Source organism: Vitis riparia, chromosome 4 (genome assembly GCF_004353265.1).
Source record: "Vitis riparia cultivar Riparia Gloire de Montpellier isolate 1030 chromosome 4, EGFV_Vit.rip_1.0, whole genome shotgun sequence".
Taxonomy (NCBI): Eukaryota; Viridiplantae; Streptophyta; class Magnoliopsida; order Vitales; family Vitaceae; genus Vitis; species Vitis riparia.
The window spans coordinates 19,310,424-19,333,511 of record NC_048434.1 but is presented as its reverse complement, the minus strand read 5'-3'; the positions used below and the strand labels follow the sequence as shown (position 1 = coordinate 19,333,511).

The following is a 23,088-nucleotide window of genomic DNA, read 5'->3' as shown; positions in this document are numbered from 1 at the left end:
TGCTTTAAATTATAAAGCATTCATCGCAACTACACTATTTAAGTAACACTATTAGTAGGTACAATATACTTGATTAGGAACCAAAATTAAATACATAATCTGAAAACTTTTCCAATTCTCAACTGAGATTGACATGCATGAAAGATACCATCTCTTTCCATATTTTTGATGCATCATATTTGCTACTTGCAACTGAGATTGACATGAAGACACTATGAATCTGTGTATAAGCCCAACTATACCTAGTTTTGTAGAAGTCAAATAAGCCCAACCATTCTTCAAGAATTCATGAGATCAACAAACTCAAATGACCTATCTTTTCCTTATTTTAACTTGATAAGCTTGCATGGTTCTATTTTAATTTATTTATTTAAGCATATCACTCTCATACTTTTTTAGAAGAATAAAAATACCATTACTTACTTTAATTACTTCAATTTCAAGAAAATAAGATATCAATCTCATATCTATCATCTCAAAATGACTAATCATCATTTTTTTTTTTAATTTTGCAATCATCATCAAATTACTATAGTAATAATTAAATCAATTACATATAAACACACATATAATAATGCCACTACGCAAATTAGATTTGACATATAAAGTATATTCATAAAGACATCTTTGAAATTTATTCTTAATAAAATAAGTATCAATGCATGTGTATCATGCTCTTAGAGCTTGTTTTAATCCATACAAGGCCGTTTTATTTTATAAACCTTTTCTTCTTCCTATTTTTTCATATATCCTACAAGCTACTCAATGTAAAACTCTGCTTCTTGTTAGCCATTTAAGAAAGATGATTTGACATCCATTTGAAAAACTTTCTAATGTTTCTATACAATAAAAGAAATAATCATGCGAATAGTGTCAAGTCTAACACCAATACAAATACTTCAAAATAATCAATATTTAGTTTCTACCTGTAACCCTTAGCTATCAATCTTGCTTTGAAACTATCAACTTCTCTATTTAACGTGTACTTGGCTTTGTACTTCATTTAGCACCAATCAACTTCAAAAGATTAGGAAGATTAATAAGCTCTCATGTATTTTTATTTTTTTTAATTGCATGAATTTCTTCATCAATAGCTTTAATTCAACAATTATTATGAACAACTTCCCTATAGTCAATGGATCGTAGGATAAAGCAAAATTCACCAATTCTACCATTGTTAGGTCATTGTCATATTGATAAAATATTCTTGAAAACATGTAGGTAAAACACTTTGAAGTTGTGGATGCTATGATGATTCCACCAGACATGTAGTCATAATTGGTGCACTAGTAGATTGCACACCTTGGGTTTCACTTTGCTTTTCAAGATTAATGTGAACACTCTATGGTCTTTTTCCATTACAAGTCTAATCCTATCTTGCTCATCAAAAAATTACATCATGACTAGTAGTGACCTTTTTTATTTATGGATTGTATAACTTATGGTCTTTTCTCATCTAACCCAACTAATAAAATGTATTTTTTTTTTTTTTTTTGTATCTTTATCATCAAGATATTTTTCATAATGTTTTAAGCACATGAACATATGTTCTAAGCTTCTTGTGGAGTATTTTTGTAAACACTTTTTTAGCAGACACCTATTCAATAAATAAATAACTATAAATCCATGTTATAATTAAAATACTACATCCTAAATATATGGTAACTTTGACTAAAAAAAACTAAAGATAAAATTACCACAATTTTGTAGTATTATGGATTATCATCCTTTGTGATCAACTCTAATGTGTTCAATTTTTTTAAATTAAAAGGATTAATTATTTGTTAAAGTTAATGAAAACCCTAATTTTAATAAATAAAGATAAAATATGGATAAAAATTTCCTAACATATTCAATAAAATAAATCAAACAAAAGAAAATCTTCGAAAGAGTTTCACAATCCAATGTTAAAAATCCTAAAAGAGAGAAAGAAAGTAATATAAAATTATCAAAGTCAATCTACAATGAAATTGAATGTATCCTACGAACCAATATTTAATCCAAAACTTAGATTTTTATTTTGAAAACATATCTTCCCATAAATCACTAATATCTTGATAAAAATTCTCCATACCTTAAATAGGGTGAATTAACACAAATGATTTATTCCTATCAATTCAAACTTACCCATATAGGGGAAATCCAAAATTTATATATTATGCTATTTATGTATGGTATCCAATTTTATATATAATATGCTTATATCTATTTATGGGAAAGCAATTAATAATAGCATATTATATAAAAAAAAATTGGATACCATGCATAAATAGCATAATATATAATTTTTGGATTTCCCCTACATGGGTAACCCATATAGTAATTAGTGATCAATGTCTTCCCAAAAATCACTAATATCTTGATAAAAATCATCCATACCTTAAATAGCTAGGGTGAATTAACATAAAGGATTTATTCCTATCAATTCAAAGGAAATCCAAAATTTATATATAATGCTATTTATGTATGGTATCCAATTTTATATATAATATGCTATTATTAATTGCTTTCCCATTATAAAATTCAATAGCATATTTTAGATATAATGGGAAAGCAATTAATAATAGCATATTATATATAAAATTGGATACCATACATAAATAGCATAATATATAAATTTTGGATTTCCCTTATAGGGGTATTTTTGAAAACATAATTAAACCATTCGATACATTATAGTTTCTTTTCATTCCTCTTTTAGATTCCTCACTTTCCTATTAGCATCTCTAGAACTCATAAAATTAGCCAAACATGGTGACGGATTTTTCCTTACAACCCATGTTTGGTTTCCAAGAAAATATAATGAAGAGAATAAAAAATAAAAAATAAAAAATAAAAACCTTAGACTTTATTAATTGAAGAATTTAAAGAGGAGAGATCAGTCTCTCTCTCCATTCCATGCTCTCCTAAACCTAAAAGGAATTGAGTTTAAATAGTAAAAGCTAAACCTAGACACATGGCATAGCCTCTTTAGCTAGAAATATAAAAAAAAAACAATTAAAGATATCTCAAAAATCATAAAATTCTTAAATCTTTGGCTTGTTGGACTCTTCTTGGGGCTTAGGAGGCCTAAAAATTGAGGAAAAGAAAGCTTGGAGGGGCTTGCCTCATATTTGGGAAGCTGAGTTCAAAATCAAGATGGGCTTGGTTCATATTTGGGAAACTAAGTTCAAAATCAAGATGTTGAATTTGAAAATTTTGAACTTAGCTTCTACCATTTAAAACATAATTTGAAATGCTCTTGAATTTCGAATCTAGCTTCTATCCATTTTGAGTAGTTGTCTTCAAATAGTCAGATCTTCTTTGTTTCAAATGGTCATACCATGATAGAAACGTAAACAAAAAACTCCTTAAGCGTGCCAAACAAACTATTAGGAATCTTCTTAGCTTAGAAACTATCAAGGTATGTAAGTACCTTATGAGCAAACACAGGGCCTTGCTAAAAGGGTGGATGGAGCTAAAAATCTGGTCCACAAGATAAAATAAACAATCCTTAAGATAGTCATCTCATACAAGGTGATTCAAATATATATGCTTGAAAGATAAGAATGGATGTTTGTGTAGAACATTCAAGGGTAGTAGTATGGTTCAATCTTGTCTTACAATATTCATGAAAATATTGAAAATGTATGGGGGTATTTCTGTCAAAAAAATTCCGCATATATTTCTGTACAGAGACGAGTATGGTTATATATCAATATAAAGAGAAAAATTAGAAGCTAAATTAGGCTATACACAAATTACAATAGTTGACCCTTAACAGAAGGGATTCTAACAAATCTGGCCTATAATTTTTTCAATCACTGACAGCTCACGCCAACAATTTCCACCGCCACTCTTAGAAAGGTTTCTATAAATAGGACAGCAGAGAATATGTTATTGCCAACACGTGAAGCCATGGTATTTCTCAAAATTCTTCCCATGAATGGCGGAAATGGCAAAAGCAGCTATGCCAATAATTCACTCCTTCAGGTCTCCCTCTCACATGTTGCTCTGAATGCTCCTTTTTTTTCCTTGTTGTGTCATATGTATCTAATTCGTTTGATAATCCTCATGTCTCAGAAAAAAATGATATTGGAGGTGAGGCCATTTCTTGAGGATTCCATCAAAGATGCTTTCAGCTCAGGTATTCCCAGTTGTGTTAAACTAGCAGACTTGGGTTGCTCTTCAGGACCCAACGCTCTTTCAGCCATTTCCGAAATTATACACACCATCCATGGGATGTCAAAAAGAATGAATTGCAAGTCGCCCGAGTTCCAAGTGTTTCTGAATGATCTTCCGGGAAATGACTTCAACAACATTTTCAGTTTGCTGCCGGATTTCAATGAGAAGCTGACAAAAGAGGAGGACGACACACTGGAGCATTGTTTCATAACGGGAGTGCCAGGTTCTTTCTACAGCAGGATTTTTCCGAGCAGGAGCCTAGATTTTGTTCACTCTTCTTGTAGCGTTCACTGGCTGTCTCAGGTACAATTACCTGTTTAGATTTATTTGCGTCCATATATATTCTCAAGGGGCCAGTTGAAAGAGGAATCCAACCACTTGAGTGATTAAGCTATGGACTTCAAATTAATTCCACAGTCCATTTCCCTCTGTACTACTCATGAAGATCCTTATTTTCAATCAAGTCAAAGGAGCATGATTAGTCAGTCCATCATGATTCATGCTATTTATGAATCGCATCCCTTGAAAGGAGCAATATTGCCAAAAGATTAAGTCCAAATTACAAATTATAAAAGCTTTTGAAAACAATTCAATAAAATAAAGTAGTACACAAAATTTTTATAAAAATAAATTACTCAGAATTTTTAACTTGCAAGGAGCTACACAATCCTTTTTCTTAAGCTTATTCCCTTCGACATTCAAAAACACTTCTTTAATGTCATGAATGTATGAATTGTCTAGCCAATTTCAATAAATGTCAGGCTCCAGCTGGGCTAGAAAAGAACAAGGGACATATATACATTGCCAATGGAAGCCCTCCCACCGTCATCCAAGCATACACAAACCAATTTCAGAAGGATTTCTCATTATTTTTAGGCTTGCGCTCCGAGGAAATAAAACCTGCAGGGCGTATGGTTATTACGATAATAGGCAGGAGTATGGAAGATCCCTCTGGCGGAGAATGTTGTGACCTTTGGGAGCTGCTAGCCGAATCTCTCACCGACATGTTGGCGGAGGTTAGCTTACTCTCTTCTGCTGAGTATACTAAAATTTATTGTATTGTTTCGAGAGGTTTTGATGGCCTTTTTAATTTTTATGTAGGGGCTGATTGAAGAGGCTGATTTGAATTCGTTCAATATTCCTATATATTATCCCTCTGAGGGTGAAGTCAGGGCTGTGGTTCAAGAAGAAGGGTCCTTCAATCTTGATAAGATTGAAAGTTTCGAAGCCAATTGGGACCCCTTTGATGACAGCGACAAGTATAGAGAAGCACAAAACGTGGCAAATTATGTAAGGAGTATTACAGAGCCCACCTTGAAGAGTCATTTTGGAGGCGCTGTAATTGGAAATTTATTTGGAAGGTATGCGGATCATCTGGCCAAGCATCTTTTGATGGAGGAGGGAAAATACTTTTTCATGGTCATTTCCCTGACAAAGAAATAATTGGTAATGGGAGTAGTTGCACTTGGTTTAATACTGCTATACATCCAGTATGTGCGGTAAAGAATAAAATTGAATTCACGAGAATAATGTAACTGTGATTCAAATTCATGTAGCAAAGGCTTATGATTTGGCTTTATTAATTGCAAGTGTCCTAAGATGGTACATTAGTTAGCCTCTGAAATTAAACCATCAGCCCAAGACTTCTCGCCAGAAAATCCAACATATGCATATATATGCAATGGAATTATCCAAAATTAAAGAGAGTGAGATACTTGAGAGAAACCCAAAAAAAAAAACACCACATTGGAAACAATTCACCTTGAAGAATAATTGAGAATAGTCCAAATGTTTTAGACTATATTTGGTTCTCGAAGAACTCGAAGGAAAATGCAAGGAAAAGAAAATAAAAGAGAAAGTAGAATAATAGAAAAAGTGAAGAAAAATAAAATTTGGATTTAAATTTAACAAGTTATTTTTATATGTTTTTTAAAACTTTTTTAACTTATTTTTGTCTATTATATAAAAATTAAATAATTTAAAAATATATCAATTTCTAACTAATTTTAATTATATATGATTTTTTTTCATATTTTTTTATAATGAAATCAAATATAAGAAAACCGTTTTTTTTTTTCTTTCTTCAACACTTTTCGGGAACAAATGTAACCTTAATGATAGCGTGTTAGCATACTTCAATTATATGTTTACATCATGTTCTTGTAATGCACACTTGGAATCAACAGTAACCCAATCTCAATCAACCCTTGATACTAATTAGAGAAAACTGGGTTTTACGCAACACAACATAATGGAGTCTAAAGATGTTTGTGTGAAATAAGCAATGTGAATTGAAATGCCAGTTCAGTAAAGAACAATTCAATATTTTGTCATTTTGGTATTTTGGTATATTAATGTAATGTATCGTAATGTTAATGTTTTTTCATTGTAATTACATTGCATTTGTATTGTACTTGTACTTTATAACTGAAGTAATGGTTCTTTTACACAACTTTCAAACTACTAGGCATTCAACTCATCATACCAAAATAATACTTATATAAAAAGGTAACAAATTCATAATAAAAAACAAAGCGGTCCCATACAAAGGGGATTTCAGTTTTCAATGAAAATCCAAATATGTTTATAAATACACAAACAAAGTGGTCTCAAACAAGCATGAAACAAGTGAGAAATTTTTTTCTTCTACCATGTCAAAAAAGTCTTAACAACAAAATTGAAATGCAAACATTTTCAATGGAAATCAATAATAATCATATCAAACAACCCACCCGAAAAATAAATTAAAAATAAAAACACATCTTCAATATGACCAAAATAATAAATTTAAATAACATTTTATGCAAAAAAAATGTAATTTCTTTATCAAAACATCTTTCAATATTTCAGATCTAATATTTTAAATCTACATTGTTAATATTATTAATTTTTCTTTCCTTCAATCCGATTTTTTTATTTTTTTTATATATATTTTTTTTTTGCATAAGCTGACGTATTTTTGTTTTTTTGGCATTTTAAAAAAACTTACCTTTAATGGATTTCTTACTAGATTCACACAAAAAAACAAGCTTTATAGAAACGGTTCAAATCATGACCCGAACTGTTAAACCTTTTTCCACTTTTCCTTTTTTCTTCTACAACACGGACAAGCTGTAGGTAGGTTTAAGAAGACTTTTTTTTTTTTTTTTTGCTATTACTTTTTACTTATTAAGGGTAGTCTTAGCATTTAAATAAAATAAGGCATTTGAAAGGATTATCATAATTTCACCTTACCCTTAAGAAGAATTATCAAATTTACCCACCCTTTTCGATCATATTTTTCCCAAGCCTACCTTTAAGGGTAATTCTCCCTTAAAAAAAGGTGGGTCCGTTTGAAGACGGGTATGAAAATATACTAACACCTCAAGAAATGTGCAAGAAAGGTGGGATTGGGACCTACAATTTTCCAAAAACATAAAACAATATAGAACCCGTCTGGTCCGACCAGAAATTTAAAAGGAGAATCAAGTCGGACACTTCACCACTCCATGGTTGAACCGATTTGACTCATTGGTACAATCCGATTTTTAAAATATTATCCAGTAATAAAAGAATGCATATTAATATGGATATCACAAAAATAAAGTCATTATAATCCTACGTAAAAATTTGAATTTCTTCTTAGAGTTTACATAAATAAGAAAGTTTATGGATTGTTTTATACTAGATTGGGAATATAACATAACAATTGCTTCACCACATTTTTTACTTCCGCTCCTTGATTTCTTGCTGCTCCTAGCTCACTCACAACGGCCTCTTAATTCTCGTGCCACTGTCACATGTTGGTTGTCTCAGCTGCTCCTAGGCTAGCTCACTCTCAACGGCCTCTTAATTCTCGTGCCACCGTCACATGTTGGTTGTCTCAATAAAAGGTCCTTGTCAGTCCACAATCTCAAAGCTTGTTGCCAAAAACCTCCTAAAAGTGGTAAAAATGTGCTCAAAAAAAAAAAAAAAAAAAAAAACCCTAGATGAAAAATGAGGGTCTACATTAATATAATTTGATATTTTTAAAAAAAAATATTGTATAAAATAATAGACATTATGAATATTATGAAAATATCAAATCAAATTCAGATTAGATATACATTATCTGAATTTTAACCTGAGCATAATTTAAATTAAGTTCAAATTAAACAACTCAAACTCAAACCCAATTCGAGAAAATAATTATTCAAACTCACTCTAGATTGGGTTTGGGTTGCATGTGAAAAATGCACAAAAATTACTTATTTTTAAGTAAATATATTATATTTATATGAAAACACTTTTCCCAACATGGACCATGCCCTGTCCAAAAGAGAGCAGACAAGTGAACTGAATGAAGATAAGATTCATTATCCCTGATTGCTAGAATAAAAAATCACGTTTCTTTTCTATTATTGCACTTTCTACAATATCACTTGCCTTGCTTATAATCCGTCCAAAATTGTATTATTTAACATTAGTGTAGGGTAACATTTGATTGATCCACCTCGTAAACGACAATCTCTCTGTCTTTCGGAGTGATAATTTTAATTTAAATATTGAAATTATCTTTCTTTAAATAGATTTGATAATATTTTTTATACTATTGTATTTTAAAAAAATATTTTTCTAAATTATTAGCTCAGTTGGTGATCAATTATATTAGCTCAGTTCCCCACAGGTTCAACTACGTAGCTTAAATTTGGACAAAAAGGATAGGAATCTTTATCCTGAATCGCTAGGATTCAACCTTTGTTTGGTCCACCTTATCTAATGAACAGAATTTTCCTTTCTATTGTTGCACTTGCCTGCTGTTATATCCATCCAAAATTGTACAACAGTTTAACATTTAAGGCAAGGGAAAAAATGATGTTGCTCATTTTTATTTACCATAAAAATATAAACCATTAAAATATATATATATATTTCCGCTAGAAGAATAATCTTAATCTCTCAAAAAAAAAAAACTTCTCGTAGAAAAATAATCTCTCTCTAATAATCACCAAGGTTAAGAAGGATAAGAATAAGGATAGGGAGTAGTTACAATTTTAAAAAGTTACATATCCTATCCTTATCCTTTGAATGTGGTTTAAAAATTTGTATTTTTTTTTAAATTGTAACTTCTCCCTATCCTTATACTTGTCCTTGGTGATTTAAAAATTTGTAACTTTTTAAAATTGTGATTTCTCCTTATTCTTATCTTTCTTATTCGACCCTATCCTTATCCTTTGAACATAATTTAAAATTTTGTAAAATTTGTAACTTTTTTAAATTGTAACTCTTCCTCCTTTTTTGTCTTATTATTATTATTATTATTATTATTATTATGAGTTTTAGAGTTTTATTGAAAATAAAGATTAATTGATGTTCTAAAAAATAAGCAAATATAAGTACTAATTTTTCTTTTTACTTTTTCCCATTGTGATATAAAAATAGTTTATAAAGAAAAAGTAATAATATACAATACCAATGAAAAATTCATATAACAATTAAGAAACTCACCATGCATGATCATGATACATCAACATGATTCATAATTAGTTATAATATTACAAAAGTAGCTCATTTTGTTTTAATTTCATCATATTCTACTTGAGAATGTGTTTTAATATCATCAAACTGAAATCAAATGAGAATAACATTAAGGGGGTATTTGGGACATGGGAATAAGAAGTGGAAATGAATATTTTGTTTCTATTCCTATTTTTTGGTGAATGGAAATGAATTTGGTGATTCTATTTCTAATGTTTGGATGAACCTAGGAATTCAAGATTTTTGGAATGATTATTTGTTTTCATTATAATGTTCGGTAATCATAGGAAGGAGAATGAAAATAAATAAATTGACAATAATACCCTTACACATAGTTTAAAATAATTTTTTATTTTCATTTAAAATAAATAAATTTTGAGAGTTTTTTTTTTAACTAAATAATAAGACTAAAAAAATAGTCTTATTATGGGATAAAGAGACATCGAGGTTTGATGAATGAAATTCAATGGTAAAATAGTAATTTTAGACTATGTCATATTTTCTTATGGGATGAATAAATTAGAATACCACCTACTTGTGATGAATTGAAATCTTACTTATAAGTGGGATGATTTATGCTAGAATCATTTTTTATTTCATTCATATCTTCATAAAATTGATCCAAATATGGAAATGAGGAAGGGAAAGAATGGGATATCTATTCTCACTCCTTATTTCCACATACCAAACACCCCAATATACATAATAATTGGAAGCATAAAACTATGTACAATTCATTAAATGAGTAAAACCTTTGATGCAATAAATATAGAATCAACAATTATCTTTTTAATGAATCACATAGCAAAAAACAATTCAAGAAAATAAAAAATAAAACAAAATTACAAAATCAAAATATAAATCTAAAATTTTAGAAAATACTAATCTTCCACCTAAAATTTGCATTTTTAAAATTTATTTTTTATAATTCATTATGCTTTTAAAAATCATTTTTAACATCTAATCTTTTTTATATATTTTTTTTTATTTCTTGGAAAGATTTTCTTAATTTCAATATTTTTTTGAATGTTCATTTTGTGAACTAACAATGTCCATTAAATTCCGTCTTAATTATATAAAATAAAATTTCAAGAACAAAATATAAAAATGTTTTCAACTACTAATATGATAGGACATAATATTATAACAAACATGAAAATTGTGTATATAAGATAAAAAAACCTAATTCATTATTAAAAAATGTCAAGAGAAAATTAGCATGAGAAATAATTAAAGTACCTTTCATAAAAATTATTGATTTTTCAACCACAACTCCAATTGATATTGCTTTTTTCTAATTAAAATAATTAATAAAAATTTGGACATGAAAAAGATGTTCAAAGAAAAATAATAAAAAATACAAACATCAAAGGAAAGGATATTCAATATTTTTACTTTTTTTATTTTTTAATATTTTTATATTAATAAATTATCGATCATCTTCTTCAAAAAAAAGGAAAAAGGAAAAAAAAATGAAAAGTTTTATGGAAGGAATTGGAAAAAAAATTGTAATAAAAAGATTTTATAGAAATTTCTTAATCTTGAAAGAGAAATTTCATCATCAATCTCAAATTACTCCAAAGTTTGTTCAATGCATATAAAAACAATAAGAAAAGAAGGTATATGTATATTAATAAAAAACGATCTTTCAATATCATTTACAAGCCCTTTGTAAACTAGAAAAGGGAATACCCTCTATAAATTATAAAAGGAATTGTTTATTTGAATACTAGTTCAAACTGATATTGAATTGATTATCTTGAAGTGAAAATTTTCAAACATCTTTAAAACATGACAATTATTATTTTTGTTTTTTTATTTTAGAAAGATATTTGGATAACAATAATGATTTTTACATGCAAAAGCAAATTAAGTGTGATAACTCTAAACTTAGACATTAGGTGATTTATATATATATATATATATATATATATATATATATATATATATATATATTTCATCCTTATTTATTGGTTTAACAAACTAAGGCCAAAGGACAAGTATTGTTCTTTAAGTAAAGAAATCTTTAACACCTTTGGTTCAGTCTTTTCTTACATTATTCTGTTGAGATATTAGGAATGTTTAGATATTAGGAAAGTTAAGATATTAGGATATTAGTTGTTCTTTCCTTATATCATTCTTTCCCATTCTTAGAATAGTGATTACCCTCTATATATACTCTGTACATGAACGAATGAAATAAATGAATGAAAAAACTACCATTTATCAATTTGAAGATGGTATCAAAGCCATGGAACTGAAATCCTGGATATTTTGTCGCTATGGTAGTCCGACAGTGATCAACCATCCTAAGACAAGCCCTAATATTGATAAGTCAACCTTCAAATGCACTCACTGCAATAAGACTTATCCCATCAGTCTGGATATCCCACAATTTCAAAGCAACGACTCTTGGTATGACTAGGAAAACAATGAGGAACCGAGGGTTTGAACCATGGACCTTTAGATCATGTTTAGGCTATCACCACTTTGTTATTAATGATAATAATCGTGATCAACAGAAGAAGGATTCCAATAAAACCTCGATTGCAATTGTTGCAGAAATAAAAACAGAGACTAATGTTGCTGAGAAAGCTTCTGCATTGGTAGCCGCTATAAATTATGGTGGTAAGTTTTTAAATACTTCTACACCTGTTATTAATAGTGCATGGATAATTGATTCTGGTGCTACAGATCATATGACTTTTGATTCTAGACAGGTTTCACCCCTTAGACATTCCTCACAAAAAATTATTTCCACAGCCAATGGTAACACAACCCCAGTCATTGGGGAAGGATCCTTAACTCTTACTAATACTTTGAATTTGGATTCTGTTTTAGTTGTTCCATCTTTAGATTACAATCTTTTGTCAGTTTCTCAAATCACTGCAGTTTTATCTTGTATTGTCATTTTTTGGCCTGAATTTTGTGTTATTAAGGACATCCAAACAAGACAGATGATTGGTTGTAGTATTAAGCGGGGAAAACTCTATTACTTGGACTTGCAGTCAAAGGATTCAAATAAGTTGCAACAAGCCTTGATGGCAAATGGATTTGAGGGAAAGAAGAAAAAGACTAAAATTTGGTTGTGGCATCGATGTCTGGGACATGCTTCCTTTGGTTATTTAAAAAAAAAAATGTTTCCTAGTTTGTTTGCAAATAGTGATATTTCTAGTTTCCGTTGTGATATTTGTGAATTGGCTAAAAGCCATCATGCTTCGTTTCCATTAATTTTGAATAAAAGTTCGCTTCCTTTTATGGTTATACATTCTAATGTTTGGGGCCCATCCAAAGTCCCAACTTTGAGTGGCTCGCATTGGTTTGTTACTTTTATTGATGATTGTACTAGAATGACTTGATTATGCTTGATGAAGACCAAAGGTGAAGTGAACTTGTTGTTTCAAAAATTTTATAAAATGATTGAAACTCAGTACAATGCAAAGGTTCGGGTTCTGTATAGTGATAATGGTGGAGAATATCAGAGTTCTGATTTTCAAAAGTATTTGGAATGACATGGCATCATTCATTAGACTACTTGTTCCAATACACCCCAACAAAATGGAGTCATTGAATGGAAAAATCGGCACTTGTTAGAGGTTGTTCGTGTTTCCTTGATAGCAGCAAAAATACCGATATCTTATTGGGGAAAAGCAATCACATCTGCCGCATACTTGATCAATCGGGTACCTTCCAGCTCAATTGACTTCCAAACACCTTTCCAAGCTCTTACTAATGTCATAGTTGCCCCAACTGTCACAAATCTACCTCCTCGAGTTTTTGGTTGCGTGGCATTTGTGCATCTACACAAACACCAACGCACCAAGTTAACTTCCCATGCATTGCAATGTGTGTTTGTTGGATATCCATTGCACAAAAAGGGATATCGATGTTACCATCCTCTAACTCGACAAATGTTTATTACAATGGATGTGGTGTTTCATGAAGATTCGATGTATTTTTCATCTAAGTCTGAACTTCAGGGGGAGTACCATAAGGAAATTCAGACTCTCAATTATGATTATCATATCTCTAAGGATGATGAATCTAGACAATCTGAACTAGTGAACCAGGAAGCTGGTGAATTGGATATGAGTGGTACAACTCTAGAACCAAGTAGTAATGACCACCCAAAAGCTGAAGAAGTGATAGAAGAGGAAAGAGACAGTACAATTGAATCATCTGAACAATTTGGGTCCGAAGATGCCTTCATTGAAATACCAAACCAATCGTCGTCTGCTGAGAGTGTTCTTAATTTGGAACCTGATCCATTCATGAAACGGTTACCACACCGTCATAATAGAGATATTCCTAAACCCATATATGAACTTGAATTGTCTACCAAAGTCAAACATCCCATGAGCAACTATGTGTCTAACCATCGTTTGTCTGAATCAAATAAGTCATTTGTAAATCAATTATCTACCGTAGCTATTCCTAACAGTGTGCAGGAAGCCTTAGCTGATCCAAGATGGAAAGCAGCCATGAATGAAGAGATGAAATCATTGCAGAAGAATGAAACATGGGACCTTGTAGAATGTCCACCATGAAAGAAGCCAGTTGGGTGTCGTTGGATCTATACTGTGAAGTACAAGGCATATGGTAGTATTGAACGATTTAAAGCAAGACTGGTAGCAAAAGGGTACACTCAAACTTATGGAATTGACTACACAAAGATATTTGCACCTATAGCTAAGATCAACACAATTCGAGTATTACTGTCTTTAGCTGCAAACCTGGATTGGTCATTACAACAGTTTGATGTCAAAAATGCCTTTCTGCATGGCGAGTTATCTGAAAAAAGTATATATGGATCTTCCACCAAGATGCATAGTGTTAGAAAAGCAATGTTAGAAGGTGTGCAAATTGAAGAAATCATTGTATGGGTTGAAGCAATCCCCGAGAGCATGGTTTGGAAGGTTCACAAAGTCAATGAGAGCTTTTGGCTATTATCAAAGTAACTCAGATCACGCTTTGTTCCTGAAAAAACAACATGGTAAGATTACGACACTCATCGTATATGTGGATGACATGGTAGTTACAGGAAATGATCCTGAAGAAAGAAAAGCTCTGCAGAATTATCTATCTAGAGAATTTGAAATGAAAGATCTAGGTCCTCTGAAATACTTTCTTGGGATTGAAGTTTCTTGATCAAGTAAAGGAATTTTTTTGTCTAAAGAAAGTATGTCTTAGATCTTTTACAGGAGACTAGAATGTCGGGATGTCAACCTGTTAATACACCAATAGAAGAAGGTCTGAAATTGTGTATTGAGCCTAATCAAGTATCAACCGATAAGGGAAGATACCAGAGACTTGTGGGGAGATTAATGTACTTAGCTCATACAAGACCAGATCTTACTTATGCATTGAGTGTAGTGAGTCAATACATGCATAATCTTGGAGAGCAACATATGAATGCAGTCATGCGTATTTTGAGGTATTTGAAGAATACTCCTAGGAAGGGAATTTTGTTCGCTAAAAATGTTGATCATCAGAGTATAGAAGTATATACTAATGCTGATTGGGTCGGTGCAGTGGATGATAGGCGATCTACATCTGGTTACTTTACCTTTGTAGGTGGTAATTTTGTGACATAGAAAAGTAAGAAGCAGAATGTCGTCGCTCGTTTAAGTGCAGAAACGGAATTTAGAGGTATGACTCTAGGACTTTGTGAGGCATTATGGCTAAAACTCCTCTTACAAGATTTAGGTTACCTATCTAGGCAACCAATTCGATTGTTTTGTGACAATAAAGCCGCATGTGACATTGCTCATAATCCAGTACAACATGATCGTACAAAGCATGTCGAGGTGGATAGATTTTTCATTAAGGAAAAGTTGGATGACAAGATTGCGGAATTGCCGAAGATTCGGTCAAAAGATCAATTAACCGATATCCTCACCAAAGCTGTCTTAAGTCAAGTGTTCTCAAAATTTTTAGACAAGTTGGGCATGTGTGACATCTATGCACCAACTTGAGGAGGAGTGTTGAGATATTAGGAATGTTTTCCTTATATCATTCAGTGTTGAGATATTAGGAATGTTTAGATATTAAGAAAGTTGAGATATTAGGAATGTTAAGATATTAGGAAAGTTGAGATATTAGGGATGTTAAGATATTAGGAAAGTTGAGATATTAGGATATTAGTTGCTCTTTTCTTATATCATTTTTTCCTTGTATCATTCTTTCACATTCTTAGAATAGTGATTACCCTTTATATATACTCTGTACATAAACGAATGAAATAAATGAATGAAAAAAACTACCATTTATCAATTTGAAGATATTCATGAAAATATAATAATGAAAATATTGAAAATATATCGGGTTAGATAGGTTTCTATAAATAGGACAGCCAGAGAATATGTTATTGCCAACACGTGAAGCTATAGTATTTGTCAAAATGCTTCCCATGAATGGAGAAAATGGCAATAGCAGCTATGCCAATAATTCACTCCTTTAGGTCTCCCTCTCAATTATATCTCTAAATGCTCTCTTTTTTCCCCCTTATTGTATCATATCTATCTAATTCGTTTGATAATCCTCATGTCTCATAAAAGAATAATATTGGAAGTGAGACCATTTCTTGAGGATTCCATCAAAGATGCTTTCAGCTCAGGTATTCCCAGTTGTGTTAAACTAGCAGACTTGGGTTGCGCTTCAGGACCCAACGTTCTTTCAGCCATTTCTGAAATTATACACACCATCCATGGGATGTCGAGAGGAATGAATTGAAAGTCGCCCAAGTTCCAAGTGTTTCTGAATGATCTTCCGGGAAATGACTTCAACAACATTTTCAGTTTGCTGCCGGATTTCTATGAGAAGCTGACAAAAGAGGAGGACGGCACATTGGGGAATTGCTTCATAACGGGAGTGCCAGGTTCTTTCTACAGTAGGATTTTTCAGAGCAGGAGCCTAGATTTTGTTCACTGTTCTTGTAGCGTTCACTGGCTGCCTCAGATACAATTGCTTGTTTAGAATTATTTGCATCCATATATATTCTCAAGGGGCTAGTTGAAAGAGGAATCCAACCACTTGAGTGATTAAACTATGCACTTCAAATTAATTCCACAGTCCATTTCCCTATGTACTAAAAGTTCTACAATTTCAAGTGAATTTACTATTAGTTAGTAAACTAACGCAGGCATTATAATGTATAGTGATGTTCTTTTTCGATTTTTGTGTTGTGTAAGACGCTACTACGAGGAAGACGATTGGTCTGGGCAAGCAACATAATGGCCTCTACTACCTCGCACAAGACCAAAATCCAACCTTGGCTTATGTCATTCACAAACATTCGGATCTTTGGCATCAACGTCTTGGGCACCCATCATCCGGTCCTCTTCAAGTTCTTGTTAAAATTAATCCTGAAATTTATTTTGATTCCAAGCATGTTTGTGAAATTTGCTCTTTAGCCAAACAAACTCGTTTGTCCTTTCCATCTAGTTTAATTTCTTCTCACGCACCTTTTGATTTGATACATTGTGATATTTGGAGACCACATTGAATAAATTCTCATTTTGGGGTTCGTTATTTCCTAACAATTGTTGATGATCATACTCGATATATTTGGATACATCTCATGAGTTTTAAATCTGAAACACAATGGATATTGCAATCATTCATTTCTTATGTGGAAACATAATTTAATTGTTGCATTAAAACTCTTCAAACCGATAATGGAACTAAAATTTCCTCTATGAAACAGTATTTGGATACTAAGGGGATCAATTACCATCATTCATGTGCTTACACCCCCCAACAAAATGGGGTGGTTGAGAGGAAACATTGTCATATTTTAAATGTGGGAAGAGCTCTTCGTTTTCAAGCAAACTTGTCGTTCACATTTTGGGGGGAAAGTGTTAAAACGGTTTGCTAATTAATCAATCGCTTACCTACACCATTTCTTTCTCACAAATTGTCATACCAAATTCTCTATAACAAGCTACCTTCATATAATCATCTACGAACTTTTGGATGTCTTTGTTATGTCACCAATCTCTTATCCACACATAAATTTGATCAAAGAGCTCATTGTTGCATATTTGTTGGGTATTCTTTTGGTCAAAACGGTTATCAGGTTTATGATCTTGAAAATAATAAATTCTTTTCTTCCCAAGATGTTGTCTTTCATGAACATATATTTTCGTTCCACAATAATTCATAAGAAGAGTAACATGATGTGGTTGTTCTTCCTTTACCACAAACCTCATATGAACCCATAACCACAGAGACAACCAAACCCTAAGCCGATGATCACTCTTTGTCTCCACCACCCTTACTTTCATTCCCTGAGTCTACCTCCAATGAACTTATACTTGATCTTGACACCATTGTATCACATCCACCTCATGCTACTCATTGTTCTAACCGTATCAAGCAACCAAATGTCCAACTCCGAAATTTTCATCTCTACCACATAGCCAAGGTTGCTTCCAACCAATTTTCTTCCTTGTCAGGTATGCGTCAACCTTTAACTCGGTATATTTCCTATGCACAACTCTCACCAAAATATCATAATTTTGTTTGTGCCATCACCACTCTTGTGGAACTTACAACTTATGAACATGCAGTATTGGATCCAAAATGGCAGGAAGCTATGGCTGCAGAACTCCATGCTCTTGAAAAAAATCACACTTGGACACTCACACCTCTCCCTTCCGGTTATCATTCAATTGGGTGCAAATGGGTGTATAAGATCAAATATAAATCTGATGGCACAGTTGAGAGATACAAAGCTAGGTTGGTGGAGAAAGGTTTCACTTAACGCGAAGGGATTGACTATAAGGAGACATTTTCTCCTATGGCTAGGTTAACTACAATTCGATGTTTACTTGTTGTAGTTGTTGTCCGACGTTGGTCACTTCACCAAATGGATGTTCAAAATGCCTTTCTCCATGGTGATTTGCTTGAAGAAGTCTATATGCAACCGTCTCCCAGTTTTCGTCGACAGGGGGAGACACCTATGGTATGTCGACTCAACAAGTCATTATATGGACTTAAACAAGCCTCCCGTAGCTGGTTTCAAAAATTTCCTGCCACCATTCAACATGATGGTTTCCATCAATCAAGGGTTGATTATTCACTTTTCACAAAGATCTATGGTAATTCTTTCACAACTGTGCTCATCTATGTAGACAACATGATCATCATCGACATTGATGAGAATGTAATTGCAACTCTTAAGGAGTCTCTCCACACCAAATTTCGTATCAAGGACCTCGGTCAATTACGATATTTCCTTGGTATTGAAGTTGCTCATTCTATTGATGGTATTTCGATATCCCAATGAAAATATACTCTTGATATATTAGATGAAGCAGGTTTGCTTAGGGCCAAACCATTGTCGACACCTATGGAAGAAAATAATAAACTCCTACCCATAGTAGGAGATTTATTGAAGAATCCATCCTCTTACAAAAGATTGGTCGAACAACTCATTTATCTTACCATTACAAGGCCAGAGATAAGTTATTCAGTTCACATTTTAAGCCAGTTTATGCAAAAACCAAGAAAGCCTCATTTGGATGATGTTCATCATCTTCTACAGTATCTTAAAGGTGCACCTGGACAAGGATTATATTTTCTTGCCAAAGGAAATTTGCTACTAAGGGGATTTTGTGATGCAGATTGGGCTCGGTGTTCGATCACAAGACAATCTGTTACTGGATATTGCATTTTTCTTGGAAGAGCTTTTATTTCATGGAAAACCAAGAAATAGACAATAGTATCAAGGTCATCAACTGAATCAGAATATCAAGCAATGGCTTCCATTACGTGTGAACTTACATGGCTCAAGTATTTGTTGGATGACTTGTAGGTAGAACATTCACAGCCAACCAAACTATTTCGTGATAGTAAAACAACACTTCATATTGTTGCTAATCCAGTTTACCATGAACGTACCAAGCATATAGAAATCGATTGCCATGTTGTTCGAGAACGAATTCAGCTAAGTGCCAAAGTAACTGCTCATGTTCCATCTGCTTGCCAGCTTGCTAATTTGTTCACTAAGCCACTCAATTCATCAATTTTTCATTCCCTTCTCAACAAGATTGACGTTCTTGACATACACGCTCCAACTTGAGGGGGAGTATTATGGGAAAAGAATCAAGAATCCCATAATTTTATGATAAGATTTGATTGTATATAGGAGATTATTTTTTATTGATTGTAACTGATCCATTTGCACATAGATTCCTAGAATAGGCTAACCAATGTTTTGTATATATGTATCTTCTTCCCTTAAGTTGACAGATTGGATATACAACAAATTTCCAAATACCACTCTGTTTTGCTCTGTTTTTTTTCAATAATAAAAATGAAAGGGTGAATGATTTTTAGGATGTTGCCAAAGCAGATTATTATCATTATGCTACATGTCCCAGCCTTCCCCCAACCTTACTTCCATCTCTATTATCTAGCCCAAACTCCAAGTATCCTTTTCTAGACAACAACTTCTCCTTACTAATTTTATTTTCAAATTAGTGCATTTTATCCACTTGAATATCCCAATCATAAAATCATAGTTGATAATTATGATTTTGAATTTATTTAGAATGGTCAAAACCCATTGACAACTTTAAATTTAAGTTTAAAATCTAAATTGGTAAATAAAAATAATTGAAAAATAAAATTAATTTTTTATTATTTAAAAAAAATGCAAAATGTATTTTATTTTGTAAAGGAAATATATATATAGAGATTTTTTTTCCCCTTGGGTTTGCAGTTTATTTTTATTAATTATTTTCTTGAGGTGCACGACACGACGCGGATTCGTTTTGGCCGATGATTGCATACGTTTCTGGGAGTATAACTCCATTCAAATCAAAGGGCTGAGATCTTATATTCGCGAAGGACAAAAATCATATATTGAAAACTAATTCATGCAAAGATGTTCAAACAACGTTAAATAAAAGAAAATTTTCGTTTTTTTTTTAATTTTAAATACTGAATATCGGAAAGCAAGGACTCAATTTGGAATTTACTTTTGAAAATAATTCTTCTACAACTTGTTTTCAATATAAGTTGTATTTTAGAATAAATCTGATAGATTTTCAATTGCTTTTTTCAAAATATTATGAATATGAATTATTTTGAGTTTTATTTACAACTTTATATTTTTTCTTATATTTACCTACCATATAAAAAATATAAAAATGATTTATTAAAAAAAAGAATTATCATGATAATTTTATATTTTTAGTATCAATGAAATCAAATTAAAAATAAAATAACTAAAATTAATTTATTTGCTAAAAATTTATTTTAATATCATATTTATTGGTAGATATAAGAGGGTGTTACTTAAATATAGCATATGCGAGTACGGATAATCAACACAAGTAATCTAAATATGACATTAAAATATAAGAGGGTGAAACAGAGTTATTTTCACAAACTTATTTTATTCCTTACAGTACGTAGTGCGTACGTGTATCCTTATTAAATAGCTGGTCCAAACACCAACTGCTCCACTCTAGAATATTATTGCAGCATTTACTTCTTTGTCAAAGAAAACACTACGAGGAAGTGATGCCCCTTTTCCATTGAGAGATGCTCAGCGACGCGGTTTGCATACCTTGCAAATAGATCAGGGATTATGGCATCTTCAAAATGAGTAGCCAACATGGGCTCTGTAGCACTCCTTATACAATTTGCTACATTTTGTCCGCTCCTAGTCTTGTCACTGTCATCGTAGGGGTCCCAACTGGCTTCGAAAGTTTCTAGCTTATCAAGATTGAAAGACCCCTCCTCTTCAATTAAAGCCTTCACTTCACCCTCAAAGGGATTGTACATAGGAAGGTTGAACGAGTCCACATCCGCCTCCTCAACAAGTCCCTAAAACAAAATAAGTAACATGATGATTGAAGTTTTGAGCACAATGCAATAGCTGGGTTATGAAGAAGGAATAAACTAACATCAGCCAACATGTCGAGGAGTGATTTTGCTAACAGCTCCCAAAGGTCACAACAATCTTTGCTAGAGGGATCTTCAATGCTCCTTCCTGTTATAGTAATAACCATACGCCCTCCAGGTTTAATTTCCTCAGACCGCAACCCTAGAAACATTGTGAAGTCCCTCTGAAACTGTTTCGTGTAGGCTTTAAGAACATCGGGACGACATGTGTTTGCCATATATATATATGTGTCCTTTGTTATTTTTTAGTCCAGCAGGAACCTGTCATTCATTTACATGCATGGTTAGCCTATTTGGACATGTATCTTACCGTATGGTGTTTTTTTCCTTTACTATATGTGGACTGACACAATTGTTAATTCTGAAAGAAGTACTGGTTGTGTATAAATTTCAAGATGAAAATTAACCTGAGACAACCAATGAACACTTGCAGAAGAATGGACAAAATCTAGGCTCCTTGTGGGAAAGATCCTCCCGTAGAAAGAACCTGGCATTCCTGTCACAAAGCAATTCCCCAGTTTGCCTCCCTTTTCTTTCATCAGCCCCTCATAGAAAGCAGGCAACGATTTGAAAATGTTGTTAAAGTCAGTTTCTGGAAGATCATTGAGGAACACTTGGAACTCAGGAGACTCACAATTAATCCTTTGTGACATTTCATGAATGGTGTCAATAATTTCGGAGATGGCCAAAAGGGCGTTTGTTCCTGAAGAGCAACCCAATTCTGCTAGTTTAACACAGCTGGGAAAGCCTGCTGAGACGAACCTATCTCTGATGGCCTCCTCAAGAAATGCCCTTGCCTTCAATATAATTTTTTTCTGCATAAAAATAAATTAGATACGTAAGTGAAAGCAGCAAAAAAAAAAAAAAAAAAAAAAAAAAGAAATCTAATTAAGGATTTAAAGCAACATGTGTGTTTGTGTGTATGTGTTTATGACAGAAAACTAGAGAGGGACTTGGGCGAGTGAGTTATTAGCATAGCTAATTTCTCCATTTCCTGCATTCATGTGAAGAAAGTTTATGGCTACCATGGTCGTACCAACTGTATTTTGGCAATGTCATGTTCTTTGCTCTCCTATTTATATAAGTGTCACGACCCAAATTCCGGACGACCCAAAATTTGACCCGTGACCCCAGGTCAAAGGTTTGACCCTAAAGGTTTCTCCTATTCCACATTGGCAGTCAACCAAAACACTCTGGATTTTTTATTTTTTTTATTTTTCATACATCCCACTAGAATTCTCATAAACCATAATATCCCAAAACTACTCAAAACAATAAGATTAAATAAATATTCATTATAGTCCAAAATAAAAGTTCACAATTAACAACTTAATCAAAATAAAGCTTCATAACAAATCCATGAGTCATAATTACTAAAACAAATCCCAAAATAAAATAAAAAAAACACAATAACAGAAAATGTCACGCTCCACTAGGCCACTCCAGGAGCATCCTGAAGTCCTCCCTGCCCCACCTGTGGATCCTCAAGAGAGATATCTGCATCTAAAAAGG

General features: G+C 32.2%; 2 protein-coding genes across 2 annotated transcripts; one reads left to right on the top strand and one right to left on the bottom strand.

Annotated features, from left to right (window-relative positions):
• The first annotated feature begins 3,870 nt into the window (after window positions 1-3,870).
• LOC117913130 (benzoate carboxyl methyltransferase-like) lies at window positions 3,871-5,691 on the top strand. Its single transcript, XM_034828063.1, has 4 exons — window positions 3,871-3,972; window positions 4,063-4,467; window positions 4,926-5,180; window positions 5,266-5,691. The coding sequence occupies exons 1-4, from the start codon at window positions 3,874-3,876 to the stop codon at window positions 5,605-5,607; spliced, it is 1,101 nt and encodes a 366-aa protein (XP_034683954.1). The 5' UTR covers window positions 3,871-3,873; the 3' UTR covers window positions 5,608-5,691.
• A 15,299-nt stretch (window positions 5,692-20,990) lies between these two features.
• On the bottom strand, window positions 20,991-22,604 carry LOC117912404 (benzoate carboxyl methyltransferase-like). Its single transcript, XM_034826973.1, is given in 5 exon segments — window positions 20,991-21,498; window positions 21,579-21,794; window positions 21,796-21,837; window positions 21,984-22,391; window positions 22,530-22,604. Coding segments are annotated over 5 exon segments (1,083 nt in total). The 3' UTR covers window positions 20,991-21,156.
• Window positions 22,605-23,088: the final 484 nt, after the last annotated feature.